Here is a 24,874-nt window from a genome sequence, read left to right as displayed (position 1 = left end):
AGTCCAACCCCATCAACACCTGAGCCCTTGCTTTTTACCCATTCACAGGTTACCTTGCCAGGCTTCACAGGATTTTCGCCATGTCTCTGTTTGGAAGCCAGCAATGGCGGATGAAGCAGCAGAGTCCCATTACTCACGTGTGTGGATTCTATCATACCTTTCATGACAGACCTGGCCGACAGTTTCTGGCACCCCTTTCGATCAACGCCCATGCCACCATTATCGCCTCCACCAGTCGGACAACTCTTACCCAAACTTTTCGATCGCCCTCGTCCCCGGTCAAGGAACTGAAATATGCGTTTCCTCTCTATGAAGGCGTTTCAGTTGTGGGTTTTGTCTGCGCCGTCAACAACGACCGCGTCATCCACGGAGTCGTCAAAGAACGCTCTGAGGCACGCCAGACTTACGTCGACGCCGTAGCTCAAGGCCAGGTTGCCGGTCTGCTAGAGCAGTCTTTCGAGGCCAGTGACGTCTTCACCACAACTATTGGCAACATACCAGCCGATGCAAGCCTCAAGGTCGAGATCACATACCTGGGTGAACTGAAGCACGACGCTCAAGTTGACGGAATCCGCTTCACAATCCCAACCAGCATAGCACCCCGCTATGGCAGCTACCCTGGTGATCTGCTCCAAAGCACCCAGTTTGGTGCAACAAAAGGGATCAGCATCACAGTTGATGCTGAGATGCCCAGTGGTTCCCAAATCAAAAGTGTCCAGTCCCCGTCCCACCCCATTGCCGTTACCGTTGGCAGCACTTCGGTTGGCGCCGCAAAGGGTGCCGAGATGTCTCTCCAAAAAGCTTCAGCAACTCTCTCCCTGGGCACTTCCGAGCTGGACAAAGACTTCATTCTCCATGTGGTGGCCACCAACACCGCCAACCCTGTCGCTGTGCTTGAGACCCACCCCACCATTCCCAACCACCGAGCCCTGATGGCGACGCTTGTGCCCAAGTTCAACCTTCCTTCTTCGAAGCCTGAGATTGTGTTTGTCTGTGATCGTTCCGGATCCATGGGTGACGGCAAGAGAATTCCGAACCTCCAGACCGCTTTACATCTGTTTCTGAAGTCTTTGCCGCTTGGTGTCAAGTTCAATATTTGCTCTTTCGGCTCCCACTGGGACTTCATGTTTCCGGAGGGCTCCCGTACTTACGATGCCAGTAGCTTGGCCCATGCCACCCAGTATGTCAACAGCATCTCGGCCAACTATGGTGGTACCGAGATGCGCATGCCCCTGCAGGACACCTTCAAGAGGCGGTACAAAGATATGGATCTTGAAGTGTTCATGCTGACTGATGGTGAGATCTGGGACCAACAGCAAGTCTTCGGGATGATCAACACGCATGTGGCGGAGAGCGAAGGTGCAATCCGTGTCTTTTCTCTGGGTATCGGCAATGATGTGAGCCATGCTCTTATTGAAGGGATCGCGCAGGCGGGCAACGGGTTCTCACAGTCGGTGGCCGATGACGAAAGCATGAACAGCAAAGTTATCAGGATGCTCAAAGCTTCGTTGACGCCTCATGTGAAGGACTACACCCTGGAGATCAAGTATGGTAAAGAGGATGAGTCAGGCTCTACGACCGAGGTTGACGACGATTTTGAGCTTGTTGAGAGGGTTCAAGATGCCCTTGTCATTGATGTGGGTGAAGTTGACTCGGAGAAGACACAACCAGAGCAAGCGCCAAAGCAACCGATTTCCCTGTTTGATGAGGCGGCTGATTTTGACACTGAGACGACGGAACCGGGACTCGACACCTCTGCTGGTGGGAAGTATTCTCACGTGCCCAAGGTCGCAGAGCCCAAGATTCTCCAGGCTCCCTTCGTCATCCCTCCCCTGTTTCCGTTCTCGAGAACCTCAGTCTACTTGCTTTTGTCCCCGGAGGCTAGCCGCAGGACTCCCAAATCAGTGGTCCTTCGCGGCACCTGTCCCAGTGGCCCACTCGAGCTTGAGATTCCTGTGACTGTTCTTGCTGAGCCCGGAGAGACAATCCATCAGCTCGCTGCTCGCAAGGCAGTCAGAGAACTTGAAGAAGGTCGCGGTTGGATCTACCACGCCAAGGATTCCAAGGAGAAGGATGCTGCCCTTCTTCGTACCAAGCACTTTGGTCGCTTCTCTGACATGGTGGAACGTGAGGCTGTCCGGCTAGGGGTCGAGTATCAGGTTGGAGGCAAGTGGTGCAGTTTTGTAGCGGTAGAGAAGGACCAGGATGTAAACATGTCTCGAGACTTGACCGCGCAAGCAGAACACAATGTGCGGCAGGATAGCGAATTCCATCAAGCGCTTTATCAACAACGACATCTTCGACGGGCGATGATGAAGACAGCATCTCCTTTTGGTCAGCAATTCCAAGCTACCGCAAGCACTCAGCAATTCCAACAAGCCCAACGAGCCCAAGGTTTTGCAAGCGCTCAGTACAGCGGCTCGGGAGGAGGCGGCTTTGGTGCCCAAGCCAAGGCTATGTCGGGTGGCCTCTTCGGAGCCGCCATGCATCCAGCGGGTGGATTGTTCGGAAGCTCATCACCATCCGGAGGAGGACTATTCGGCAACGCCTCGGCCCCTCCCCCACCTCCGCCCTCTGGAGGTGCGCTCTTCGGAGCGTGCGCTCCTGCTCCGTCTGCTCCCGCTCCCCTGTTCGGATGTGCAGCACCACCTCCCCCGGCTCCAGGAGGGCTCTTTGGCACAACAGCTTTCGGCTCCCCGTCACCAACCTCAGCAGGCGGACGTTTCGGCAGCGCCTCGTCTGCCCGACCAGCATCGTATCTCTTTGGATCCACCGGAAGCAAACCCTCACCTTTCGGATCACCTGCGCCCCAGGCCAGCCCTGCGAAGCCGTCTGTGGCACCCTACCGATGGACCCCCGCCTCCAGTGCCGACAAAGGGCCAACGGTTTACGTCACGCCGGAGCAGCTAGCGCAATATGAGCAGGAGATGAACCAGGCAGCTACGATGCCTCTTCCCGACGAGGACGACAGCGGCGACGAGGGGGCCCCGATGGCACAAGCGTCGGCCCAGGGGAAAAAATCAAGCTCGGACAGATTGGAAGCCATCGTGGCGCTGCAGCAGTTTTCAGGACAGTGGGAAGGGACAGAGGAGTTGTTGACGCTTCTTGGGCTGGACAAACAGGCGGTGGCAGCAAAAATTAAGGATTTGGGGTTGATGGACAAAGGGGATGACGTGATTGCTACGGCGTTGGTATTGGCCTATTTGCAGACTCAGTTGGGTGAGAGGAAGGATGAGTGGGAGATGATGGCAGAGAAGGCTAAGCTTTGGCTGAAGGACCAGGGAGTGGATTTTGATGCGCTGCTGTGAAGTGGTGTGTGAGATGGGCTGGGTGGATTTCAACTACTGGGAGTCCTGTGTTGGGAAATGGATGAAAATGGATCCGGCCTCGTTTCGTCGTTTTCATTCAAAGACACTTTGTTGAGTGGAATAATGGGCGATGTGCTTCCGAATGAAAAGAAGAGATAGTTTCAACCATCAAAAAAAAAAAAAAAGATAAAAAAAAGATAAAAAGGTTAGATAGCTTCAATGACGACCATGGTTGTTCAATACTCTTTCCCCCTGCCGTGCTGACAATCAAATCCAAATGTATCATGCTCAGTCAGCGTCTCCGTGTCTGGCTCGGCTTTTCAATCTACATGCCGAGATCATGCACGCCTGGTCCAGGACCACACTGCCTGCTGGGAACTTTGCTCTGACAGCCCAGCCGCGGCGTCCGTATTGTCTCCACCGTTGCACTGCAGCTATTCAGTCCCAACCGACCGTCTCTCACTCACCATGACTGATCTCTCCGATGTGCTTTATCAGGAGAAAAACCAATAAATGTGGGTAAGCATTAGGCCACCATGCAAGTGAGATCCAACGAGGAGCTGAGACGCATGTGCCTGCATGATCGCTACCGCACCTCGAACCTCTGTTTTGTTGGCTCGGGGTTCTGATATTGGTGCCATGAAAAAGCTCATCAAGATAGGTGTCGAGAAGAAGCCCACACGAGTTGCCATTCTTGTTCGGGTACAGCAAAGCCAGAGAGGTATAAGGCTCACTGGAAGCCTTTCAGGGCCTAGGTCTTGTGTCATTTTGAAATGAAATAATAGCAACTAAGAATCAGGATGGTTCGGCTTGGTTTTGTCTGTGGCCTCCTGGCTGCTCTCAGCAGTGCGGTCCAAGGCCATCGTGACACCGAAGCATTCGACCTGACACCTCGCGGCGGTGGCAAGAAGGTTTGCCCGCCCTTGAACAGGGGCGGCTTCATCGTCAACTACTTCCAACTCTACCCCGAAAACGCCGACTGGGACGAGGAAAATTGTCTCCTCTGGATTGGGTAACACTTGCACACAGACAAGGCTTTCCCACACCAATCGCTGACGTGTATGTAGCTGCCTCTGGAACGCAACGGTAGGCATCTACGACCCCTACCGTGACAGAATGCTCGATGTCCTCTTCTTTCCCGGCATCTCCCTCACCCTGGCCCACATCGGCGGCGTCGCTCGCGATCCTTACTCGGGGCTGATCTCCATCCTCTCCAACTCTGGCAACCCCTGGGCAACCGGTGGAGCCGATGTAACCGGCGAACGCCAACTCATGAAATATGACCCCAAGAAGAAAAAGGTTCTCTGGGCGAGGAACATGACGGACATTTCCCGCGATCGATACGGCGGGTTTCAGGATGTGGAACATGATAAACGGGGGAATACCTACATTGTCGGGACTCACCCTGGGGTTATTATTCGCGTGGACAAGAATGGAAGAAAGCTTACAGAGTGGTATTTGCATCGGCCTTTGTCGCCGACGACGAGGAAGGGGTATAGCGGATTGGCTGTGGTGAAGGGGACTGATATTATGCTGGCGAGCGATGGTGATGGAAAGTTGTACCGGTTTGATTTGAGGGAGGAGAGGGGGAGGCCGGTGAATGTGCCGCTGTTGGGGGAGGGCCTGCACCTGAACTTGGATGCGATTTACCTGCCGCCAAAGTATGGGGGGAGTGTGCTGTTGGTGGCGGATTTGTTTGAGGGGATTCAGGTGCTAAGAAGTAAAGATAGGACGTGGAGGAAGGCGGAGAACTTGGGGACGATTTCGAAGCCTCCGACGTTGAATGGCCTGGTGATTGATGGGGCGGTTGTGGCTCCGGTGCAGATGGGCAGCAATTCTCTGTACATGGTCATTGGGAACATTGATCCTTTCATTCCGGGCATGGTTGCAGGTAATCGGACCCTGTTCCCTTTTCCCGACATCACGAATGCGGTGGAGGGGTTGCTGAGGAGGGGCTGAGGAGGTGATGCCATTTTCGGAAGTCCCTTCCTTGCAGCCCACTGGAATACTAGTATCACAATGTGCGCTTCGCATGGATTACGTTGGCGGCCCAGGACAGGCTTGGTCCTGTCACCCAATACTAGTAATCATTTCTCGCATCAATGTTCTCTCATCTGAAATGCTTCATCTGTGGCATAAAAGGCAGTTGCAACATCAAACTAAACGAGAGCCTGGTCAGTTTCAGTTTCCTTCCGACCCTACACTGAGCGTGACATGTCATCTCAAACACCGTCAACGACTCTAGCGCCGATGGCAGGAGTAGAAAGTTCTTGGTTTATAATGTGGACATTCTCCTTTCTCATGGTACGTACATGTTTGCTGGTACTGGCACTGCCAAAATGCTGTGTTGACCCATCGAGCAGATCTGGCTGGCGCTTAATATCATCTACAACTTGTATTTTCATCCACTTGCCGGAGTGCCCGGTCCCAGAAGCTGGGGAGCACTTCGACTCCGATACGTCTGGGCACTTGTGAGCGGGACCATCGTTCACGATTTTGAAAAACTTCATCATAGATATGGGCCGGTTGTTCGCGTTGCCCCAAGCGAGTTATCTTTCACAACACCCGATGCTTGGACCGACATTCTTCAGCCAGGTCGCACACCGCCATTACCCAAAGATGGTCGGTGGTCTATTCCTGGCTTAAAAGCCCAAGGGATCGTCAACATTGTTGACCTTGATCTCCATGGCCGAGTTCGAAGGTTGATTGCACCAGCATTTACCACGTCGGCGCTACGAGGTCAAGAGCCCATCCTACAACAATACATCACATTGTTGATGGATCGGCTTCGAGACCTTGTCACAACCGAAAAAAACGGCGCAAAGGGCGTTGAGATTGATGTCGTTCCGTGGTTCAACTTCGTCACCTTTGATATGCTGGGTGATCTGGCATTTGGAGAATCATTCGATTGTCTGCACACATCGCGGTATCATTCCTGGATTGAGCTCCTAACAAACACACCAAAAGCAGGAGCATTTGCTGCTGCTGCCCTGTTTTATCCTCTTTTCGCATCGGCACTCAAGTATCTCATTCCGGCATCGCTGAAGAACAAGGTTCTTGATCACGTCCGAGTCGTTTCAGAGAAAGTTGAGCGTCGACTGAACCTGGAGTCCACACGATCTGACATCATGTCCCACGTGATCAACCAGATAGAAAGTGATGGCCTGGAGGGACTTACCATGGATCACGTCAACGCAACGTTTATGGTGCTCACGATTGCTGGTAGTGAGACCGTCGCAACCACCTTGTGCGGGATTGTGAATTATCTTGCTCAGAATCCTAGCAAGCTTTCTATCCTCACACACGAGATTCGCAGCCATTTCTCAAACCCACACGAGATGACTTTGGAGAGATTGAAAGGCATGCTCTATCTTAATGCCGTGATCGACGAGGGGTTGCGCCTGTGTCCGCCAGTTCCTTGGCTTCCACCCAGAGTGGCGGCTAATGGGGGCTCAGTTGTTTGTGGGATACCACTACCTGGGCGTGTAAGTAAACTGCCGAGAGTGTGTAAGCCCTTTCGTTGCTAACAATTTTCAGACCGCGGTTTCCATTCTCACCTACGCCATGGGCCGTGACCCAAACAATTTCCACGATCATTTGTCATTTCTCCCCGAGCGGTACCTTCCTGAAGCTAAAACTGATCCGCAATCGCCTTTCTTCAATGACCGGCGCCAATCTTATCATCCTTTCTCTTTCGGGCCCAGGATCTGCATTGGTCTCCATCTCGGCATGGCCCAGATGCGTTTGATTTTGGCCAGATTGGTATGGGAGTTTGATTTGAAGCCGCCAACAGAACACAGGAAAACCCAATGGGAAAAGCTGAGAACTTTTATATTGGTTGAGAAGAACGAGATATTTGTGAACTTCAAGTTGAAGGAAGGCTTGTGGACGGCGGAGATGAAATCCTCGGCCTCGTCCTAGTACACAAGTTCGCAGCGTCGCAATGGGGACAACCAACAGGCCCAGGACTCCAGGAGCATGGGTCTGACAAAATCAACCACTACCAACGGGCTTATTTTTGAGGAGCTTGCTCGTAATTTATTTTCCCCACAACTCGCAACAAACTTCAAAGCATCATCGACCCACCATGGGTGGTCAATGGTCACAGTTCTTCCCGCCAAAGCCCACATACACCGAGGCGGACCTTGTGACACAAGATGGCAAGGTTATCTTGATCACGGGAGGCGCCTCAGGAATTGGTTTGGAGATTTCTACCATGCTTTACCGCAAGAATGCACGCGTGTATATCGCAGGCAGGTCAGAAAAGAACGCACGCGATGCTATTCAAGCAATCCAAGCAGCGAACCCTTCGTCCACCGGCACCCTCGACTTTCTTCACGTTGAACTGGATGACCTGAGGACGATCAAGTCATGCGCCGACGCATTCAAGGCGAAGGAATCGCGCCTCGACCTCCTATTTCACAATGCAGGTGTTTCGCAGCCTCCGCTAGGGAGCGTCTCAAAGCAGGGCGTTGAATTGCAACTTGCAACCAACTGTCTTGGACCATTCCTACTCACTCAGTTTCTACTCCCCCTTCTTCAGCAGACCGCATCCTCGGCAGCACCAGGAAGCGTCCGCGTCATATGGACCAGCAGCCAAATGGCCGAGTTGAGCGCCCCCAAGGGGGGTCTCATAATGGACGAAATACGTTCACCACCACCGAATGACAAGGGCAGGAATTACACCAACTCCAAAACAGGAAATATCTTCTTGTCTGCCGAGCTTGCGCATCGTCATCCAGCCAGCACGTCGGGGATCGTGAGCGTGTCGCTCAACCCAGGAGCCGCTGCCACGAACCTATTTCGCCACACACCTTTGCTTCCGTACCTGGCATGGCCACTCATGTACACTGCAAAATTGGCAGCACATACGCAACTATTTGCCGGCATCTCCCCGGATATAACGGTCAACAATAGTGGGTGTTATGTCGTTCCTTTTGGGAGGCTGGCGAACTTGAGACAAGACATTGTTGAAGGAGCAAAGAGAAAAGAGGAAGGCGGACTGGGCCTTGCAGGAGAGTTCTGGGACTGGTGTGAGGAGAGGACGAGAGATTACATGTGAGGGTTCTTTTTCTATTGGCAATGGGAACAGATTCTCCGGATTGTCCCCTGTCTAGGGCTGCCAAGGGCATCCTGCACTGCCCATCCGTTTAGCGCTGCGTTCAAGTCCAGCCGCACTGTAGAAAGTAATGTTGGGCTTTCCTGCATGTTCCAATCAGCCGACATCCTGAGGCATGGCTTCCAGGTTTATGTATATGTGATCTCCGCCGTTGCGTCGCATTCTTTCCTCCCCAAGACTCCGCATCCATCCCCCCGCTCGCTGACGGTGTGAACTCAGACTCGGACCAGAATGCAGGAAGAACACCTCAGCAAAAACGGAAGTGAGGAGGAGGAAGCGCATGACCCATCGCATCCTCCAACGGAAATATCCGACCAGCCGGGGGATCAGCACGATGACAACCCCCTCGACGACGACAACGAGATTGCTGCGCCGCGAGAGCAGTTGGCTAACATCTTATCTAGTGGACAAATAGAGAGCTGGAGGAATACGCAGTCTCTTGCGTATCAACTCCTCCTCCAATCACTGCACTCGGCAAACCAGTCCCACGAAGACCTGCCTCCTTACATCGACGCTGCAATCTTCGACAGGATTAGCTCGCAGTTCCTCCAAAATATCCTGGCCTCCTTCAATCCTGCCCCCGAGCAACCAAGACAGCTTCCGCTTGAGCCGAAGAAAGTCCGTGACATCAGAGTCCTGGTCACTATCGGAGAAAATGTTTACAGAGCTCTTATTACCTTCCCGGGGGACTTGTTGTTGTGGGAACTTCTCGGCCCGAAGTGGCAGACACGCTATGCCTTGGATTTCTATGTTCATGCAATCATATCCTACGCTGGAGATGATCTTTACCGCGCCATTGGGGGCATGCTCATCTTCCCACTGGTGACCACGCTAGGAGGATTGAACACCATCCACTTCCTCCTTGGCTTGCGTCAAGCAACGTCTATCACATGGCCTGATGCCTCTTCCACAGAGATCCCGCTGGCAAAGCTTGTCGAGGAGTATACGCTTGACCTCGAGTTGGAACACTGGCTGAAGTATCTGACCGCCTCCCCGTTCATCCTGGTGACGTTGTTCCTTCGAGCTACTTACGAAACCATTCGCTGGATCTTCCCCAGCATTTGGCTCAGACTGCCCGCGGTTTCCGCATTGACTGCTGGATTTTGTTACCATCAAATGTACAACTGCCAGTCTACTATAGTCCAGAGTGTTACGCACTGGCCTAGACCCGTTATTCGAGAGGTACGACGGTTTATGGTTTTCATTCTTGATCTAGAAGCCTCAGTCAGAACGCGTGCTGTCCGCCTGGTTTGTAAATTCAAGACTCGGGGCCTCGAACAATACACTTACACGCCTCTTGACGCCAACAACGCCGAGTTTAGGCTGTTGCGGCTGGAACCGATCTCTGGCGACAACCTCGTTCGCTGTTGGCTGGTGAGCGTACCGCTAGGAGAGCACCGCAGCAAGGAAGCATACGAGGCAATCTCATACCGGTGGGGAAATGAAGGACGAAACTTTCCCATTGTCATTGACGGCAAGCGTTTCTTGGTCACGAGAACCGTCTTTGAGCTTCTTCACGCCCTGCAGACCAAGGACAGGGGTAGGTATGTCTGGATCGATGCCATCTGCATTAACCAGGGTCATGAACACGCGTCAGCCGACAAGCCTGCCTCCGTTGAAGACCTGGATGAAAAGTCCAACCAAGTTGCGTTGATGGGGACCATCTACCGTAATGCGAGCCAAGTCATCGCCTGGGTTGGGGGTACGGCCAATGGACGAGGTGCCCTCTCTTTCATCAACAAGACCGCCTGTCGAGACCCAGAAACCATGGACAACTTCGAATATGAGAGAATCACGGTAGAACTATGGCCGTGGACGATCCTTACCACTTGGCTGAGAGTTATTGAGCTGTTTAAGCAGCCATACTTTCGCCGCATGTGGATGTTGCAGGAAGTAGCCCTGGGGAGAAAGGTCGTGGTAAAGCATGGAGCTGAGGAAGCCGACTGGGATGATATCTGTCCCCTCGTGAACTTCATGATGGGGAGCGATGGTGAGCCATTCCTTCACGAACCTGGGTTCTGGACCGTTTGGTACAATTTTCCGACCACCATCCTTGGCGTCAAAGGAGCCCATGTAATGAGCTTGGTCCGAAACCAAGTCGCCGGGTGGAACGCCGAAGGAAATCCCCGGTCCGAGCCCGTCAGCCAGGAGTGGGATCAAGACCGTGTCCGTCGTCTCCCACTGGATACTTTGCTTGGCCTGACAACGGACCTCTCGGCTTCGAATATCAAGGACAAGATCTATGCCGTCCTTGGCCTGACGCAGCAAGAAACCCGCCAGCATATCAATATCGAGTACGACGACACGATTCTGCCTGCTGGAGATTTATTGCGCGACAGTGCCAAGCACATCTTGATTGGTCGCCATGAGCCTGCCGAACGATTGGGTCTCGCCGGCTGGGGCTTCGAGCCATCTGGGCTTGACGTTGTTGATGACCATATCTGGGCGGCTTCGCCCTGGTCGTGCATTGTGCTATGGATGAGGCGGGTGCCGTGGTGGAAAGCGCCTGCATCACTGCCGAGTCTCCCATCGTGGGTGCCTCACTGGACACTGAGCAGGTTTCAACTGCCTGCTATGGAACCTGTTGGATACAGTGCTGGTGCGCATGGCACAAAACTCTTTGAGGAGATCCCGGGTCGACCCAATTGCATACGAGCCTCATTATCTATCGTGGACGAAATCGAATTGCTGGGAAAGCCCTTTTTGACGGCCGTAGAGTTGATGCAACGCCCAACAACCATTTTCAACAACATACGTGCCTTCGTTCTAGAGGCAAAGAGCTTCGCAGCTCAGCTCCACAGGGATGCGCTCGCGCGCGAAGAACCGATCTCTGAGGATGGATTGGTAGAGGCGCTGTACCGGACGATATTCTGCGATTATGCCACGGGGTCCTTGCCCCCGATGGACACGTCCGTTCTTTTCCAACACGTGGCTACTTGTGAGGGTCTCCTCACGGCGAAGGGATACCAAAGACAGGCGGACGGCAAGGCTCATGAGAAGCTCGGTTTCGAGCTCGGTCGGTCGATTGGGGGTAAGAGCTTCTGCGTCACGAAGGGCGGGAGATTCGGGATCGTTCCTCCAAGGAGTCGGGTTGGCGATAGCATTGTGATGGCATGGGGCACCCCTTTGCCGCTGGTTATGCGATCGGCGTTGCGACATCAAGAGCTGCTGTTGAGAGAGCCTGGGAAACAAGCACCGATAGTTGGGCCTTTGGAAGGAGATGAGCATGTGTTGATGGGGGGCTGCTACGTGCATGGAGTGATGCTGGGTGAGCTGCGGCCCACGGAATATCCGCCAGAAATGGTGGTTCTGAGATGAGCAAGGGAACTGGGCTATCTGTCTAAACATGGCGTGAAAGCATAGCAACCACCAGGAGCTTGGTCAGGTCCATGTCGCTTGAAATATCAGATGAAGTTTTCCAAGCAGTGTGCAGGCCACCAGACACGACCGACAGGGGATGAGGCGAGGGTGATATACCTTGGGAATCGTCTTGTAAACTTATTACCGGTTACCTATATGTCTGATATTTCAACACTGCTCTCCACCAGTGACCAACATGCAGCGGTCGGTGGATCTGCCTCAGTTGGCGAGATGCAGCTGCTGGCAGGCCCTTGGGCCCCAGCATCAGACGTGCCATGCGTGCCTGCTGTCGATTGCTGGCGCAGCCTCCAAGGTGCTCCGCCCTTACAGCGTCGTTCTTGACCTGTTGACCGAAATACAATCAAATCTTGGCGCTGTCTCAGAATCCAAGCTGCTTACTGTTTCCGACACGGTAATGCCTGGGCCTGCATATCGCGCGCGCGGTCGTGGTTGGGGGTGCCGACTTCCATTCTCACCGCGGCCGACTTGTCATACGTGCTGTCTCACCTCATGGCAATGCAACCCCTCAGGGTACACCAGAAATGTGGTGGGACTGATACGACCTAACCCGCTGTTGGCGGGCTATACCAGGCTGACCCCAACACAAGACTCGTAATTGGGCTAACTGAACAGTCTGAGTGGAGGTTGTGAATCCGGTACGCCACCCACAGAAGCAAACATCGAGCACGCGGCCGGCCATGCCATGTATTTGAGATGGGTAAGATACACATGCCGTCCCTGCCGCTTAGAACACGGCATGTTGCCGCATGACTGGCCGATCATCTGGGAGAGTACAGTCCTCATCCATGAGTGAGGTGGTCTTGTGACGGGTTTACACCTTCTTGGAGTTGACTTGTGGGGACGTTGTCGGCCCAATTGTTAGATTAAGCTCCCGACGACGGACCGAACCACGTTGAGATGACACGACTCGCTTTTCAACGGCCCGCTTGTGGGTTTGACTCGAGCACTATAAAGGTCCTCTTGACTTTTCTTCTCCGGCGAGAGACGCTTGCTGCCAGCCGCACTACTTCATCATTGCTGTAGGAACATGCCTATCTTACTTTACGCCCACCTCTGTTTGGTCTTCTTGGCACTCGCTGTCACCGCCGGGCCTCAGGATGCCTACACCATCTTTACGACAGTTTTAGTGACAGCGACAAAAACGATTAGAGACTCTGACGCGACGGCTGCCCCTTCAGCCCATGCAGCTGCTCCGTACCAGCTCCTACGCCCTCACCTTGACACACCATGGACTGACAAGGTTGGCACAAGCCCCTGGCCGCAGTATCCACGTCCTCAACTCCGTCGCGAGCCATGGCGGTCGCTGAACGGAATATGGACCTACCAGTCAGCTCAAGGAGCTGGGGATGTCAAGAGTCCGCCTCGATTGCCCCTTCGCCAAGAGGTTTTGATCCCCTCTTGCATCGAAAGTGGCATCTCCGGGATCATGACCGAGGGCATGACGCACATGTGGTTTGGCACGACCTTTACGATCCCTCTCGAGTGGAGAGGTGGGAAACGTGTTTTGTTGAATTTCGAAGCAGTGGACTACGAAGCAACGGTGTTTATCAATGGCGTCCAGCTCGCGTTTCATCGTGGTGGATATTTTCGGTTCAGCTTGGATGTCACTGAGAAGATCAACTTTGACGGACCAAACGAGCTGCAAGTCGGACAATCACGGTGTTTGAGAAATTTCTGATGCTGATCTGTGGTATAGCAAGGTGTTTGTCTTCGATCCAACAGACGATCAAAGCATCCCACAAGGGAAGCAGACCAAACGTCTCTCGCACATTTTCTACACGCCCTGCAGCGGTATTTGGCAGACAGTATGGCTTGAGAGCGCTTCCAACAATCATATCAAGTCATTGGATCTGACGGCCAACATGAACGGCGACGGCAAGTCCGACGCTTGATGACACCTTGAAAATTGACAGCGGCTGATGAAATTCAACAGTAACTTTCACCGTACATAGTTCCCAGAACCAATCCACCCCGATTAGCATTGAGGTATCCACGAAATCAGGGGAAGTGGTAGGGCGATTCGATGCAGAGTCAGACCGGCAGTTTGTGTTCAATGTCCCTGGCCCACAACTCTGGTTCCCTGAAACACCTACTCTCTACAATGTCACGGTCAAAATGGGTGATGACTTGATTGAGAGTTACACGGGATTCCGGACCATCTCCACAGGAGTCGTCAATGGAATCAAAAGGCCTCTTCTGAATGGGAAATTCGTTTACCTTTTCGGGCCTCTTGATCAGGGATATTGGCCAGATGGCCTTCATCTGCCACCGACTCTCGAAGCAATGGTGTACGATCTGGAGCTTGTCAAAAGTCTTGGCATGAACTTGGTTCGCAAACATGTAAGCATGAGTGAGATGAGCCTGTACGGGGGCAACTTTTCGGGCATGACTGACATTGCCAGATCAAAATTGAGCCGGACCTCTTTTACGAGGCATGTGATCGGCTCGGTCTGCTGGTCATGCAAGACATGCCTTCCATGAGGGTCCACACCAATGCTCGACCAACTGATGCCGAACAAGCCGAGTTTGAACGTCAGCTCGAAATCATGATCAAGGAACACAGAAATTACCCAAGCATTGTCACCTGGGTCATCTACAACGAAGGCTGGGGCCAAATTACGGATCGCTATCCAGAGTTTCATATCACGGACCGCATTCGACAGCTTGATCCAACACGGCTGATTAATTCCGTAACAGGGTGGCATGATCACGGAGCTGGGGATTATCATGTGAGCGAAATCCCGAGTAACTTTGCATCCGTTTCTAATTCCGAGCCAGGATAATCACCATTATGCCGATCCCCAGTGCGGTACACCATTCTACTCGCTGCCAAACACACCATATGACTCCAGCCGGATTGGATTCCAAGGAGAGTATGGAGGACTCGGCCACCGACCGTTGGATGAACAGTGAGTGGCACCATCGCTGCAATGACTTCCCATCTGACATGCACGCAGTCTCTGGCCGGTGCAAGCGGCCGTTAGGACGATCAATGAAACGTATGAGATGCATGCCGATGAGGCATCTTACAACTACCGTGCACATGTGTTGTTCGACTTGCTACGACAGCAGGTTGAGCACTTTGCATGCAGTGGTGCTGTGTACACTCAAACGTCGGACGTGGAAGGGGAGGTCAATGGGCTTGTGACCTACGACCGTCGCGTGGTGCGTGTGGATGTAACGCAATGGAAAGCCGACATACAGGCGCTGTACGACGCTGCGGCAGCTCGGGCTTGAGGGGGGCAGAGATTCATATTGATAATGGCATTATTACGCAGCATAAAGTAATGTTCAGTGAGTTATGAGATAACTAGCTCTACAGGTCTCACGTCTGTGACACCAGCCATGTGGTTGTGAGCTTGATGAGGAAGGTACTATTACTTCCACTGCTCTTCCCCGCATACTTGTACGTCATTGACGAAGCACAGAAGCGAATCAACGATGTAGAGAAGCTATTTATGCCGGGCATTGGTTTCACGACACGTGCATGGAAGCGTGGTGCGTTTCTATCTACTTGTCTCTTGTCTGACCGCAAGACTGGGAACCATAGTATCGGGTGACCACGGTTTTGTTTGTTGAGAATACTAGCACGAGAGCTGTGGTGTTTGTGCAATTGCAGCTACGGGTTGGCACTGCCGTTGATGCCCAAAGTGTTCACAGCCTTCGGCATCCGACATGCTCTTCGAGCTGTTTTTTGCTGTTCTGCATCCTCAATATCAACCCGAGGCAAGGTGGATTCAGGGACTCGGTGGCTTGTTCAGGGGTAATCAACGACTCCACTGTTGACCGGACAACGAGTATCACAGATATATAGCCGTAACAAAGAACAAAGCAAAAACGACTCTAAATTTGCAGATGTATTCGGGTTATTGTTTCGCTCTTTGATCATGGTTGATGTTTGAAGGTTTTGAGCTGGCAGTAGCTGCTTCGTGCTCCACACCTGAGGCTGTTTTCCTTCGCCAAAGCAAAGCAATAATCCTCTGTGGCGCAATTGGCTAGCGCGTCTGACTGTTAATCAGGAGGTTGGAAGTTCGAGCCTTCCCGGAGGAGATTTGTGATTATTTTTGTCAATTGATTTTTTGTATCAATCTTGATGATATTTGACCTCTGCACCATCCTCTCGGGACATTTTGCTGCCGTCGCGAAGATCTCTCCATGTCGTTCCCACGTTGGCCGCTGAAGCCGAGCTCGGCGTTATTCCTCCCAGCACCAACCCATTTTTCTTGTGGCGCGATGGTAGAACAATGCAAACGAACCCCCCGCGACTTGTACTCACTCGGCCACGTCATAGGTGCTAGGGAGCGTCCGGCGCAGCAAGCCAGCCATTGATGCGATCCTCCGATGCACCTCGAGACCGTTGTTCCCGGAACTCGGAATCAGCAAAATGTTTGTTCGCGCGGGATCGTGACCGCCACTTCCCGTGGTGTTAAGGCGAGTGGGGATGGGAGGAATCAAAGTTCGGTTACACCAGTCCGGGGAGCGGCTCCGGGGGTGGCGTGTTGCTGCAGTACAGACGGGGCTATTCGTGCAGAGCTGAGAAGCGACATGGCAAGAGGGTCGTAAATGGACGAACCGCGTGATGGAAAGGATGGCCGGATCGTGAGCAAAAGCCTGTTTTCTCTCTTTTCCCTGCCGAGTTTTGCATCATTCTTTCGGTCATCTCCCAGCTGGTGCTGAAGGTTGAGAGGGTTGCTTTTTGAGGGCCCACCCATCTGAAGCTATCACCATGTCTTGGCAATCCTCTCCGCGCGCACGAGTACCGGGGGCAGTCGTTGTGGCAGCAGCACTGGCGATGTCGACCATCACCCTGACGTTTTATTTACGGTCGTCGCTGGTGACTGCAACCTTGCAGACACCATTGCCACTGCCCACCGCCGCCAGTACAGACAACGAAGAGGCCACCATCCAGATTCTTGGCCACCATCTTGAACCCACCCATCCCCGCCTCTTCGCCAACACGTCAAAATGGGCCTCCCTTCCGGACCAAATACCAGGTGATGAATACCTTTCAAAGTGGAACAGAACCATCTTCCGCCAAGCCGACGAGATGCTCTCTTTACCTCCTCCAGACTACAAAAAAGACGGAACGAGTGGGATCCTCGACATCGCGAGGACTGTCCAGCTCAGGATCAAGCACTGGGCTTACGCCTACCGGTTGACCAACGACCCCAAGTGGAAAGATCGCATTTGGAAAGAAATCGTCCACACAGCCGGGAACTCTACCGGTGCTTCGTTTGGGACGCCAGGCGACAGCTGGAACACGGATCATTGGCTGGATGTAGGCGAGTTTCTGGTCGCGTTTGGGATTGCGTATGACTGGCTTTATGACGCATGGACAGCTGAGGAGAGAGAGGGGATAAGATGGAGTGTTGTTGATTTAGGCCTGAGAAAGGGGTTGGAGAGCTTTGAGAGGAAGGAGTGGTTTCTGGGGGTGACGGGGAACTGGAACTGTGTTACTGCGGGTGGGATGATTGTGGGGGCGTTGGCGGTGTTGGGGGATGACACCAGTGGTGTGGCGAGAAGCTTGTTGGGGAGGGCGGTGGAAAACGCAGAGCAGCACTGTGGCAAGAGTGTTGACGAGAGCGGGACGTGGGCTGAGACGCCGGATTATTGGCATTTTGGGACGCAGGCGCATGCACAGCTTTCGTCGGCGTTGTTAACATCGTTGGGGAGTACCTTTGGGATGTTGGACAGCCATCCCAAGTTTCGGGAGACGGGCATGTTTCATATTCATAATATCGGGATGACGGAAAAGTTCAATTATAGGGATTGCGGTCCGTCCAAGATTACTGCTACGGCGAATTCGCTATTCTTTTATGGGAGGGAGTACGGCATTCCTGAGTATGGTTTGTTTCAGAGGGACAGGCCTGATGCGGCTGATCCGTTGTCAATGCTCTGGTATGAATCTTCTCTCAAGGGGGAATGGCACGATCATCTGCCTCTGGACAAGGCTTTCTCTGACCCCAGTGGCGCTTGGGTATCACTGAGATCTTCCTGGACGGATTCTAATGGTGTCTTTGTCGCCATGAAAGGAGGAAAGATGACCGGACACGCCACACGTAAAGCAACCCTTCATCCAGGCAGTAACATCGACTGACATATTTGGCAGATGGCAATCTTGATGCCGGTGATTTCGTTCTGGACGCCTTGGGAGAACGATGGGCGACAGAGCTATGCCAAGACAGCTACGATGCTCCTGGTTACTTTTCGAGTGAAGATCAGGACAGTGTCCGATGGGACTACTACCGCTGCGGTACAGCTGGTCAAAACACGATTGTCCACAACAACTCAAACCAGGTTGTTGACGCTGAGCCAACAGTGAAGTTTGAGAGCACTCTGGTCACTCAGAAGACCAAGGGCAAGACCGACGCTGGCGGTTTTTGGATTGCGGATCTAACCCAGGCATATGACGGCATGAGCATCAAGCGTGGAGTTCGATTACTCCCGGAGCGGAGTAAGGTGTTGATACAGGACGAGATAACTGACGCGTTGGAAACAAGTCAGTGGCGAATGCATACCAAAGCGCATATCACATACAGTAACAGTGGGAGGATAGCCCGTGAGTGTCCTTTTCAACCCCCCCCCCCCCCCCCCCCCCTTCTCGCTGCTTTGATGTTAACGACGGATAATCAGATCTACGCCTGAATGGAAAGGCTCTTGATGTGCTACTCCTGTCACCCCGAGCTGCAGTCTTTCGTACTACCAAGCCAGTTCGGTCACCCAAGCTGCATCCTCTCTCAGGTGGCCGAGAAGATCTGCCGAACCCCGGGGTCAGTGTTCTGGCTGTTGATCTTCCGCCAGGCAGTTTGACGGTGTCTGTTATTTTCTGCCCGATTTCGGAGCCTGGGGTGCAATGTTCTTTTACGTCACCAGTGCCCTTGTCCGAGTGGAGTTTGCTTTAATAAACTTGTGTTCATTCACTTTGCCCGGATCAAAATTGTCTCTGCTACTGATGGCACCTTCATTCCCCCTTTCCCTGATGAGATGGCAAAGACCATCCAATATCCTGGCACCACCACCCCTCCGTCTTCGGGAATTTCAACTCTATGCAGCGCTCTCCCTTTCTGCTTCCCCAACCCCGTTGGAACAAGCCTCACCCTCCTCTGGTCAGTATTGATCGCATGTGTCGCACTGCTGTACCTCACCATCGCTACCTCTGCCACCTCCCCGCCTACCAGCAATTCAAACACTCCTCCCAGATCCACCTCAGTGTCGGAAATCTCCAGGATCTTTGGTCGCGGATCTCCACTCAGCAGATAAGGTGGTGTGAACCTCTGCAAATCCAAGTGGTTTATCTCCTCCTCCGGCCCCAAGCACTTCTCCCAGCACAAGCCCCCTCCCCCGGTCAACACAGTTGCATCAGGCAATAGCACAGCAACACTGTGATATGTTCTTGGAATGGGCATCTTGGCCAGCGGTGTGAAAGTCAGCGTGTCAGGGTTGAACAACTCCGGCACGAGCGTTGCGTTGACGTCCGCCCATTGCTTCGCGTATGTTGCTCCGCCGGTGATGAGAACCTCGCCGGTTGGGAGTAGAACGCTGTTGGCGTATGCTCGGGGATATTTCATCCCCTTTAGCTCCTGGACCTGCGGCATGGTGAACGGGTCGGAGGGGAGGGTGACGATGTGGGTAGCGTTAGTCGCGGCGGCGTCGTTATAATGCTGCGCACCCCCCACAGCCAAGATCTTCCCTGCTAGGGCGTCGTACATCACCGCGTTTCCGTTCATTGAATCGGTGTCTTTTCCTCGAGAACCTGCGGGTTGGCAGACTCCTGAGGAGGAAACCCCGTACCAGTTCATGGCTCTGGAAGGCCCGGCTTGGAAAACGGAGTCGTTCCTCCAGGCAAAGAGCCAGGCGTGGTTGTCGCCTGCGAAGGGGCCGAGGAAGTCGCTTGTGAGGAGTGGCTCTGCGAGGGTGTTTGGAAGGGCTGTCCAGGTTTGCTTGTTGGGGTCGAATATCTCCCCGTTCTTGCCACCCAGAGGACCGCTCCAGGAACCGCCGATGGTAAAGACGCGTCCGTCGGAGAGGGTCGCTTGAGAGTGATACCCTCGACCAACAGTCAAGGGTGGGCCGGAAAGCCATCTCCCTTGGACTTCGTCATAGATGCTGGTTGCATCCGAAGTGCTGCCACCTGTAATAACTACCCGTCCGGAGGTGTCGAGCGAGAGGCCGGGACAGAACATGTTGTGGTGTGTGATGGTGACATTCTGATTGTTGACCTGGTGCGTTGATGGGTCGTAGATGACGGAGAGAGTATGTGTCGTCGCGTTAGAGAAGACATTTGGCTTGTCGGCAGCCCAGGCGAGGACTTTGCCTGTTCTTGGCAGCACCGCAATAGCTACAGGGACGATGGGAAGGGGTATGCTCTGTTCCCACCGGCCAATGTTTCTAGCGTTTGCGTGCTCTTGTCTTTGCTGTACTAGGACGTAGACGCTTGTGTTGAACTGGAACTGAAAGGTGAGGGCTAGGAACAGGAATAGCACAACTGCCAGTGAGGCAATTTTGATTAGGCCTGACATTGCTGTAAATTACTTTCATAGAGCTTCAAGAGTTGAGCTTGATTTCAGGCATGAAAGCCGACCAAGAACGAGGCGAGGCAGAGGTCAGACAGGTCCATCTTCATCCGAAACAGACGAAAGGGCGTGAACAAGGGTCCATGATGGATGTGCTCAGCTGTTCAAACATCTTTGCTTCGCATTAGATTGCGCAATATCTCCTCTTTTTCGGTTGGTCCAGACTGGCATTCCATATGGAGATGATAGCAACAGGTTGTGTTGTCAAGACTGTGCTGCATGAATGGAACCCCTATCTATCCCCATGTCTTGGCCCACAACAACAATCTCTAGCGCCCACACCATCTGTGGCCCGCATCCAGTTTTCTTGAATTTTTTCACGATCCGCTCGGTGGCGAGCTGTGACTGATCCTTTGCTGCCACTTATCAAGGGTCAATAGTGCAACTGGTGCATGCATAGGTCCATCGTGATCCTGGCATGGGTTGTTGTAGTGTCCTCGAAAATTTCCATTTTAACCGATCCCTGGTGAATTTTCGATCTTGCTTGTTGTTTTCTAGTGTTCCTGCGATATTTTGAGCCACGTGCATGAATTCATCATTCTTGAAGGAATCCTAGCTCATGTTCTGTGTGCGAGGCAACGACAGCCACAGCCAGTCAACCGGTATCCAACCGTTCGACTAGTCTGTTATCCCACCAATTCCTTTGAACGTCTGACATTTCTTGTGTAACCAGTTCGTCTGCCATGGGTCAAGGCTAGCCTACCGGAATGGTGGGTGTAGGGTGGTTGACTTAGAGTTCTTATTTCCAGGCCGCTACGGCACGCAGGGGCCGTGTGGGAACTCTGTGGCTGGTTATGGGATGTATACCTATGTAGCATGAAGCGGTTCTATTGCAGAAAGTGGGTTCTTGAATGTCCTCCTGTCGACATTTGATTCTGTCGATTGTAGCGGTGAAGAATCCAGACTGCGGAGGTGAGGGGTCAGGACCGAGGATGCCGCCGAGAATGGAGGAAATGGTGGAGTTGGTTGTCAAGTCCGAGTCATTACTATCACGAAATTTGGTGCCGACAGAGAGACGCGGGAAACCACCGGGACAGGCAGGTCGTTATCGCCGTCTCCGCCTGTTGGCGCCTCGTAGACTCTGACACCCTGCCCTGATATGCGTGAATCGTTGGTGTGATGGCACAACCTGCATCACGCACAGCTAGATGGCGTCGAGATGAGTCTATCCGGTGACTGGAACAGAACCTCTCGTCTAGTTCTCCGTCCGGCGTGTGCTGTTCCGGTCTCGGTGGAGGAGCGCGATGAAAAGTTGGATAGCAAGTCGAGCAGCGCCTAGAAGCCGTAGACACTCAAAACCTTGAGATACCTCCCGTCATCTGACACTCTCATGTTAGTCTCAAGTACAAAATACACTCTCCGGTAGAGGACGACTATCGCCTCAGGCAGGCGGCCAAAGCGCCCCTTCCAACCTCTCACGGCCGAAACAAGTCAACATCATCCATTCTGTCAACCTCCAAAGCATCTCTTCCTCTTCTTTGGGACAGTTTGGGCAATCCAATTACCTTTGACAACACCATCACCGACACAGATTGCATGGTGGTTACTGAAATCGGTAATGGCGAAGAATACGACCAAATCCAGTCCAACTTCGGGCCTGTGCGTCGATTCTTGACCCGGTTCGTGTTTTTGACTGCCATCATCCCTTGCCTTCTGCTTTTATGGGCTTCCAAGATCCAGGGAGAGATCCTGTTGGCTCTTGGACAGGACGGAAGCTTGGGTGGAGTCAAGCTCTATCTCGCTTGGTTTGCTTTTGCCATTGAGGGTCTCTGGTCAGGTAAGCCGATCCTTGGTGCCTAGAAAGATTTGATCAGAACACTGACTGGAAACCTACACACAGCCGACGCAATCGCTGCCTCTTTGGTCAAAGCAGCATCCTTGTTTGCTCGGTATCGGCCCAGACTTCGGTTACTGGGTGATAATGTGCCGTGCGTGGACATCATCATCCCAGTCTGCAACGAGAAGCTCGACATCATCCAAGATACCGTTCGCGCTACACTCAACATCGACTACCCTGCTCATCGGTTCAGAGTCATCGTGTCTGATGATGGCAGGAACCAAAAGCTGGAGGCTTGGGTTTTGCAGCTGGCCGCCGACACGCCCAACTTGTATTACACCGCGCGTGTCAAGTATGGGCCGGCAGGGTACAAAGCTGGCAACCTCAATCATGCAATTACTGTGTCTGACACCCTGCCTGGTGGGCGGGCTGAGCTTGTAGCTGGGTTGGATGCTGATATGATTCCTGAAAAGAGGTGGCTGAGGGCGTGTGTTGCACATCTGATCAGGGATCCCAAGATGGGAGTTGTTTGTCCTGCCCAATTGTTCTACAATGTGCCGGACAATGACCCGCTGAATCAGCAGAGTTCTATCAACTGGCTTTGTATGGACATCATCAGGGACCATGCCGGACTCGGCTGGTAAGTAATCCCTCGAAGCCTTGGGGCCCAGCGACTGACACTGGACAGGAATCTCGGATCTGGCTGGGTCGTCCGAAGAGAGGCGGTGGACGATATCGGTGGGTTTCCTACAGACTGCCTTGTCGAGGATATCTACAGCTCCATGCTGCAGATGGCAGAGGGGTGGCGTTCTGCCTATCTGGCCGAGTCGCTTCAGTATGGTCTGGTTCCCGAAACATATGCTGCTCATGTGAAGCAATTTGCTCGATGGGTACGTTCCCCTATACTTTCGTGTGGTGTCATCTGTCCTAATGATGAGAGCAGTACATCGGTGGAGCTCAGATGTTTGTCAACTTCAAGGGATATCTCTCCAGCAAACTGACCAAGCGGATGACCCTTGCTGCCAAGTTGGTCGGCTTCTCCAGCGGTATCAACGTCCACGCCAAGGCTCAGCTAGCCACGGTATTCATGTTGTTGACGCCCTTTGTGTTCTTGACTGGTACGCACCTGATGTATTGGCGAGACGAGGCGGAAATGAAGCTATTGCTTCGACTTTACTGTGCCATTGTCCTGACACGCTATCTTCATGACTGCCACATCGGTGTGATGGCTGGATACCGGGTTGCAGTCATGGAGACGGGTATGATGAGATACATGTCTCATTGTAAGTCCGCCAGACTCTTGAAAGGACCGTCGGCTAACATGACACAGATTACACTGTTGCGTGGTTCAAGACGTTTTTCCTGGGTAAGCCTGATGGATTCACCCCAACGGGGAGCATTGCCAACAGCCTCCAAGAGCGGAACCCTGCACGCCGTGCTCCTTTCCGCGAGCGGCTGCGCCATATCCTTTTCGACTGTGGTGCCTGGGTTCAACTGAGCGTCGTGCTGGCATTTGCCTCATGTGTCTCCCTCCAGGCATTCCGGGTACTCGGACCGCATTGGATGTCTGGCAACTGGGTTTTCAATAGGGACATGTGGATTGAGCTGCTCAAGACAGTAGCGTGGCCATCACATCTTTGGTTTCCGACAATGTTGGGATGCTTGACGCCGCTGAGGTACGCTCTCCGGCCGCCTAGCGTACCTGAGCGGGACAGACTTCTCGGAAAGCGGGAGGAAAACGGTGCGCGTTACCCAACGGAGGAGGCAAAGCATGTCAGGTGGTCTTTGTTCGAGGTGGACTTTGTGGTACTGTATACCCTGTTCATGGGTTATGTTGCGGCTGTTTTTGTCGGGAGTTGGTGGCTGTGATAACAGTAAAGATTAGAGAGTAATCAAAGTTCTCAATACAAAATTATGCCCTGAGTTTGTCCACCTTAGTCCTATACTCCTCCACAATTCGTGATACCTCCTCTGGCTCGAAGTCACCTGGATAGTCCTCAACGACATCTCCAAAGCGATTCTTCAGGGTCGGGTCCGCGCCATGATTGACCAAGGCTTTGAAGGCATCCAGATACCCATGGCGCATGGCTGTATGGATGGGCCGATCCCCGGAAAAACGGTTAGCCATGTTGAAATAGATTGCTCTTTTCTCATTGTCATCCAAAAGATCGGATAGTGTGTCGATGGACTCTGTTTGAATATTAGTATCGGCTGCGGACAAGAGGGAAGCGTCAACACACTTGACTGCCCAGATTTTGCAGCAATATGCGCAGCTGTCTGTTGAAAGTCGTCCTTGCAAGCAATAAGGATGTCGGCAGGCGACTCATGTTCTCGCAACGCTAGAGCTTTGACGGCTGTCACCAGTTTGGCGCATTCTCCCTGACCGGCAAGAACGGCGACGTGGTGGGCTTCTTGTGGAGAAATATGCATTTTTGTAAGGGTGAGTAACGGCAGGGACAGCGGAGTTGAAAAAGTGAATCTCGATGTTGGAGGGTGCAGTTGATAACGGTCTCGTAAGACGCCGGCTCACCGGACGTCCGTTCAACTCAAAAATCCGAAACCCGACCGAAGACACTGGTGGCCGACACTTGCAGAGAATTAGTAAGGCTGGGGCCCTTGGTGCGTGAACAGCAGAAGAAGTCAGTCACATGAGTTGCCAAAAAGGCTTTCGCCCTGTCTGTGTTCCTTCCCGTTTTGCTGAAGAGCATGGGCAAGG

At 53.0% G+C, this 24,874-nt stretch overlaps 10 protein-coding genes across 10 annotated transcripts, besides 1 other annotated feature; 8 read left to right on the top strand and 2 right to left on the bottom strand.

Annotated features, from left to right (window-relative positions):
• Positions 1–80: 80 nt before the first annotated feature.
• On the top strand, positions 81–3,308 carry PODANS_1_18380 (uncharacterized protein; the record flags this gene model as incomplete). Its single annotated transcript, XM_001907261.1, has 1 exon — positions 81–3,308. One exon carries the CDS (start codon positions 81–83, stop codon positions 3,306–3,308), a length of 3,228 nt encoding a protein of 1,075 aa, XP_001907296.1.
• Positions 3,309–4,424: 1,116 nt separating this feature from the next.
• PODANS_1_18370 (uncharacterized protein) lies at positions 4,425–5,267 on the top strand (the record flags this gene model as incomplete). The annotated part of the gene is made up of 1 exon (XM_001907260.1): positions 4,425–5,267. One exon carries the CDS (start codon positions 4,425–4,427, stop codon positions 5,265–5,267), a length of 843 nt encoding a protein of 280 aa, XP_001907295.1.
• A 392-nt stretch (positions 5,268–5,659) lies between these two features.
• On the top strand, positions 5,660–6,835 carry PODANS_1_18360 (uncharacterized protein; the record flags this gene model as incomplete). Its single annotated transcript, XM_001907259.1, has 1 exon — positions 5,660–6,835. A coding segment is annotated over one exon (1,176 nt), but the record flags the coding sequence as incomplete, so codon positions are not given.
• Positions 6,836–7,395: 560 nt separating this feature from the next.
• PODANS_1_18350 (uncharacterized protein) lies at positions 7,396–8,370 on the top strand (the record flags this gene model as incomplete). Its single annotated transcript, XM_001907258.1, has 1 exon — positions 7,396–8,370. One exon carries the CDS (start codon positions 7,396–7,398, stop codon positions 8,368–8,370), a length of 975 nt encoding a protein of 324 aa, XP_001907293.1.
• Positions 8,371–8,658: 288 nt separating this feature from the next.
• PODANS_1_18340 (uncharacterized protein) lies at positions 8,659–11,745 on the top strand (the record flags this gene model as incomplete). The annotated part of the gene is made up of 1 exon (XM_001907257.1): positions 8,659–11,745. One exon carries the CDS (start codon positions 8,659–8,661, stop codon positions 11,743–11,745), a length of 3,087 nt encoding a protein of 1,028 aa, XP_001907292.1.
• A 1,090-nt stretch (positions 11,746–12,835) lies between these two features.
• PODANS_1_18330 (uncharacterized protein) lies at positions 12,836–15,045 on the top strand (the record flags this gene model as incomplete). Its single annotated transcript, XM_001907256.1, has 6 exons — positions 12,836–13,453; positions 13,509–13,683; positions 13,742–14,148; positions 14,211–14,537; positions 14,587–14,717; positions 14,766–15,045. 6 exons carry the CDS (start codon positions 12,836–12,838, stop codon positions 15,043–15,045), a joined length of 1,938 nt encoding a protein of 645 aa, XP_001907291.1.
• Positions 15,046–15,784: 739 nt separating this feature from the next.
• Positions 15,785–15,858, top strand: a tRNA (tRNA-Asn).
• Positions 15,859–16,534: 676 nt separating this feature from the next.
• On the top strand, positions 16,535–18,453 carry PODANS_1_18320 (uncharacterized protein; the record flags this gene model as incomplete). The annotated part of the gene is made up of 2 exons (XM_001907255.1): positions 16,535–17,867; positions 17,918–18,453. 2 exons carry the CDS (start codon positions 16,535–16,537, stop codon positions 18,451–18,453), a joined length of 1,869 nt encoding a protein of 622 aa, XP_001907290.1.
• Positions 18,454–18,725: 272 nt separating this feature from the next.
• Positions 18,726–20,327, bottom strand: PODANS_1_18310 (uncharacterized protein; the record flags this gene model as incomplete). The annotated part of the gene is made up of 1 exon (XM_001907254.1): positions 18,726–20,327. One exon carries the CDS (start codon positions 20,325–20,327, stop codon positions 18,726–18,728), a length of 1,602 nt encoding a protein of 533 aa, XP_001907289.1.
• Positions 20,328–21,917: 1,590 nt separating this feature from the next.
• PODANS_1_18300 (uncharacterized protein) lies at positions 21,918–23,159 on the top strand (the record flags this gene model as incomplete). Its single annotated transcript, XM_001907253.1, has 3 exons — positions 21,918–22,158; positions 22,222–22,798; positions 22,847–23,159. 3 exons carry the CDS (start codon positions 21,918–21,920, stop codon positions 23,157–23,159), a joined length of 1,131 nt encoding a protein of 376 aa, XP_001907288.1.
• A 911-nt stretch (positions 23,160–24,070) lies between these two features.
• Positions 24,071–24,588, bottom strand: PODANS_1_18290 (uncharacterized protein; the record flags this gene model as incomplete). The annotated part of the gene is made up of 2 exons (XM_001907252.1): positions 24,071–24,348; positions 24,399–24,588. 2 exons carry the CDS (start codon positions 24,586–24,588, stop codon positions 24,071–24,073), a joined length of 468 nt encoding a protein of 155 aa, XP_001907287.1.
• Positions 24,589–24,874: the final 286 nt, after the last annotated feature.

This window comes from Podospora anserina, chromosome 1 (assembly GCF_000226545.1).
Source record: "Podospora anserina S mat+ genomic DNA chromosome 1, supercontig 4".
In the NCBI taxonomy this organism is placed as follows: Eukaryota; Fungi; Ascomycota; class Sordariomycetes; order Sordariales; family Podosporaceae; genus Podospora; species Podospora anserina.
Note: the sequence above shows the minus strand (reverse complement) of the source record. Positions and strands in the feature narration are given on the sequence as shown.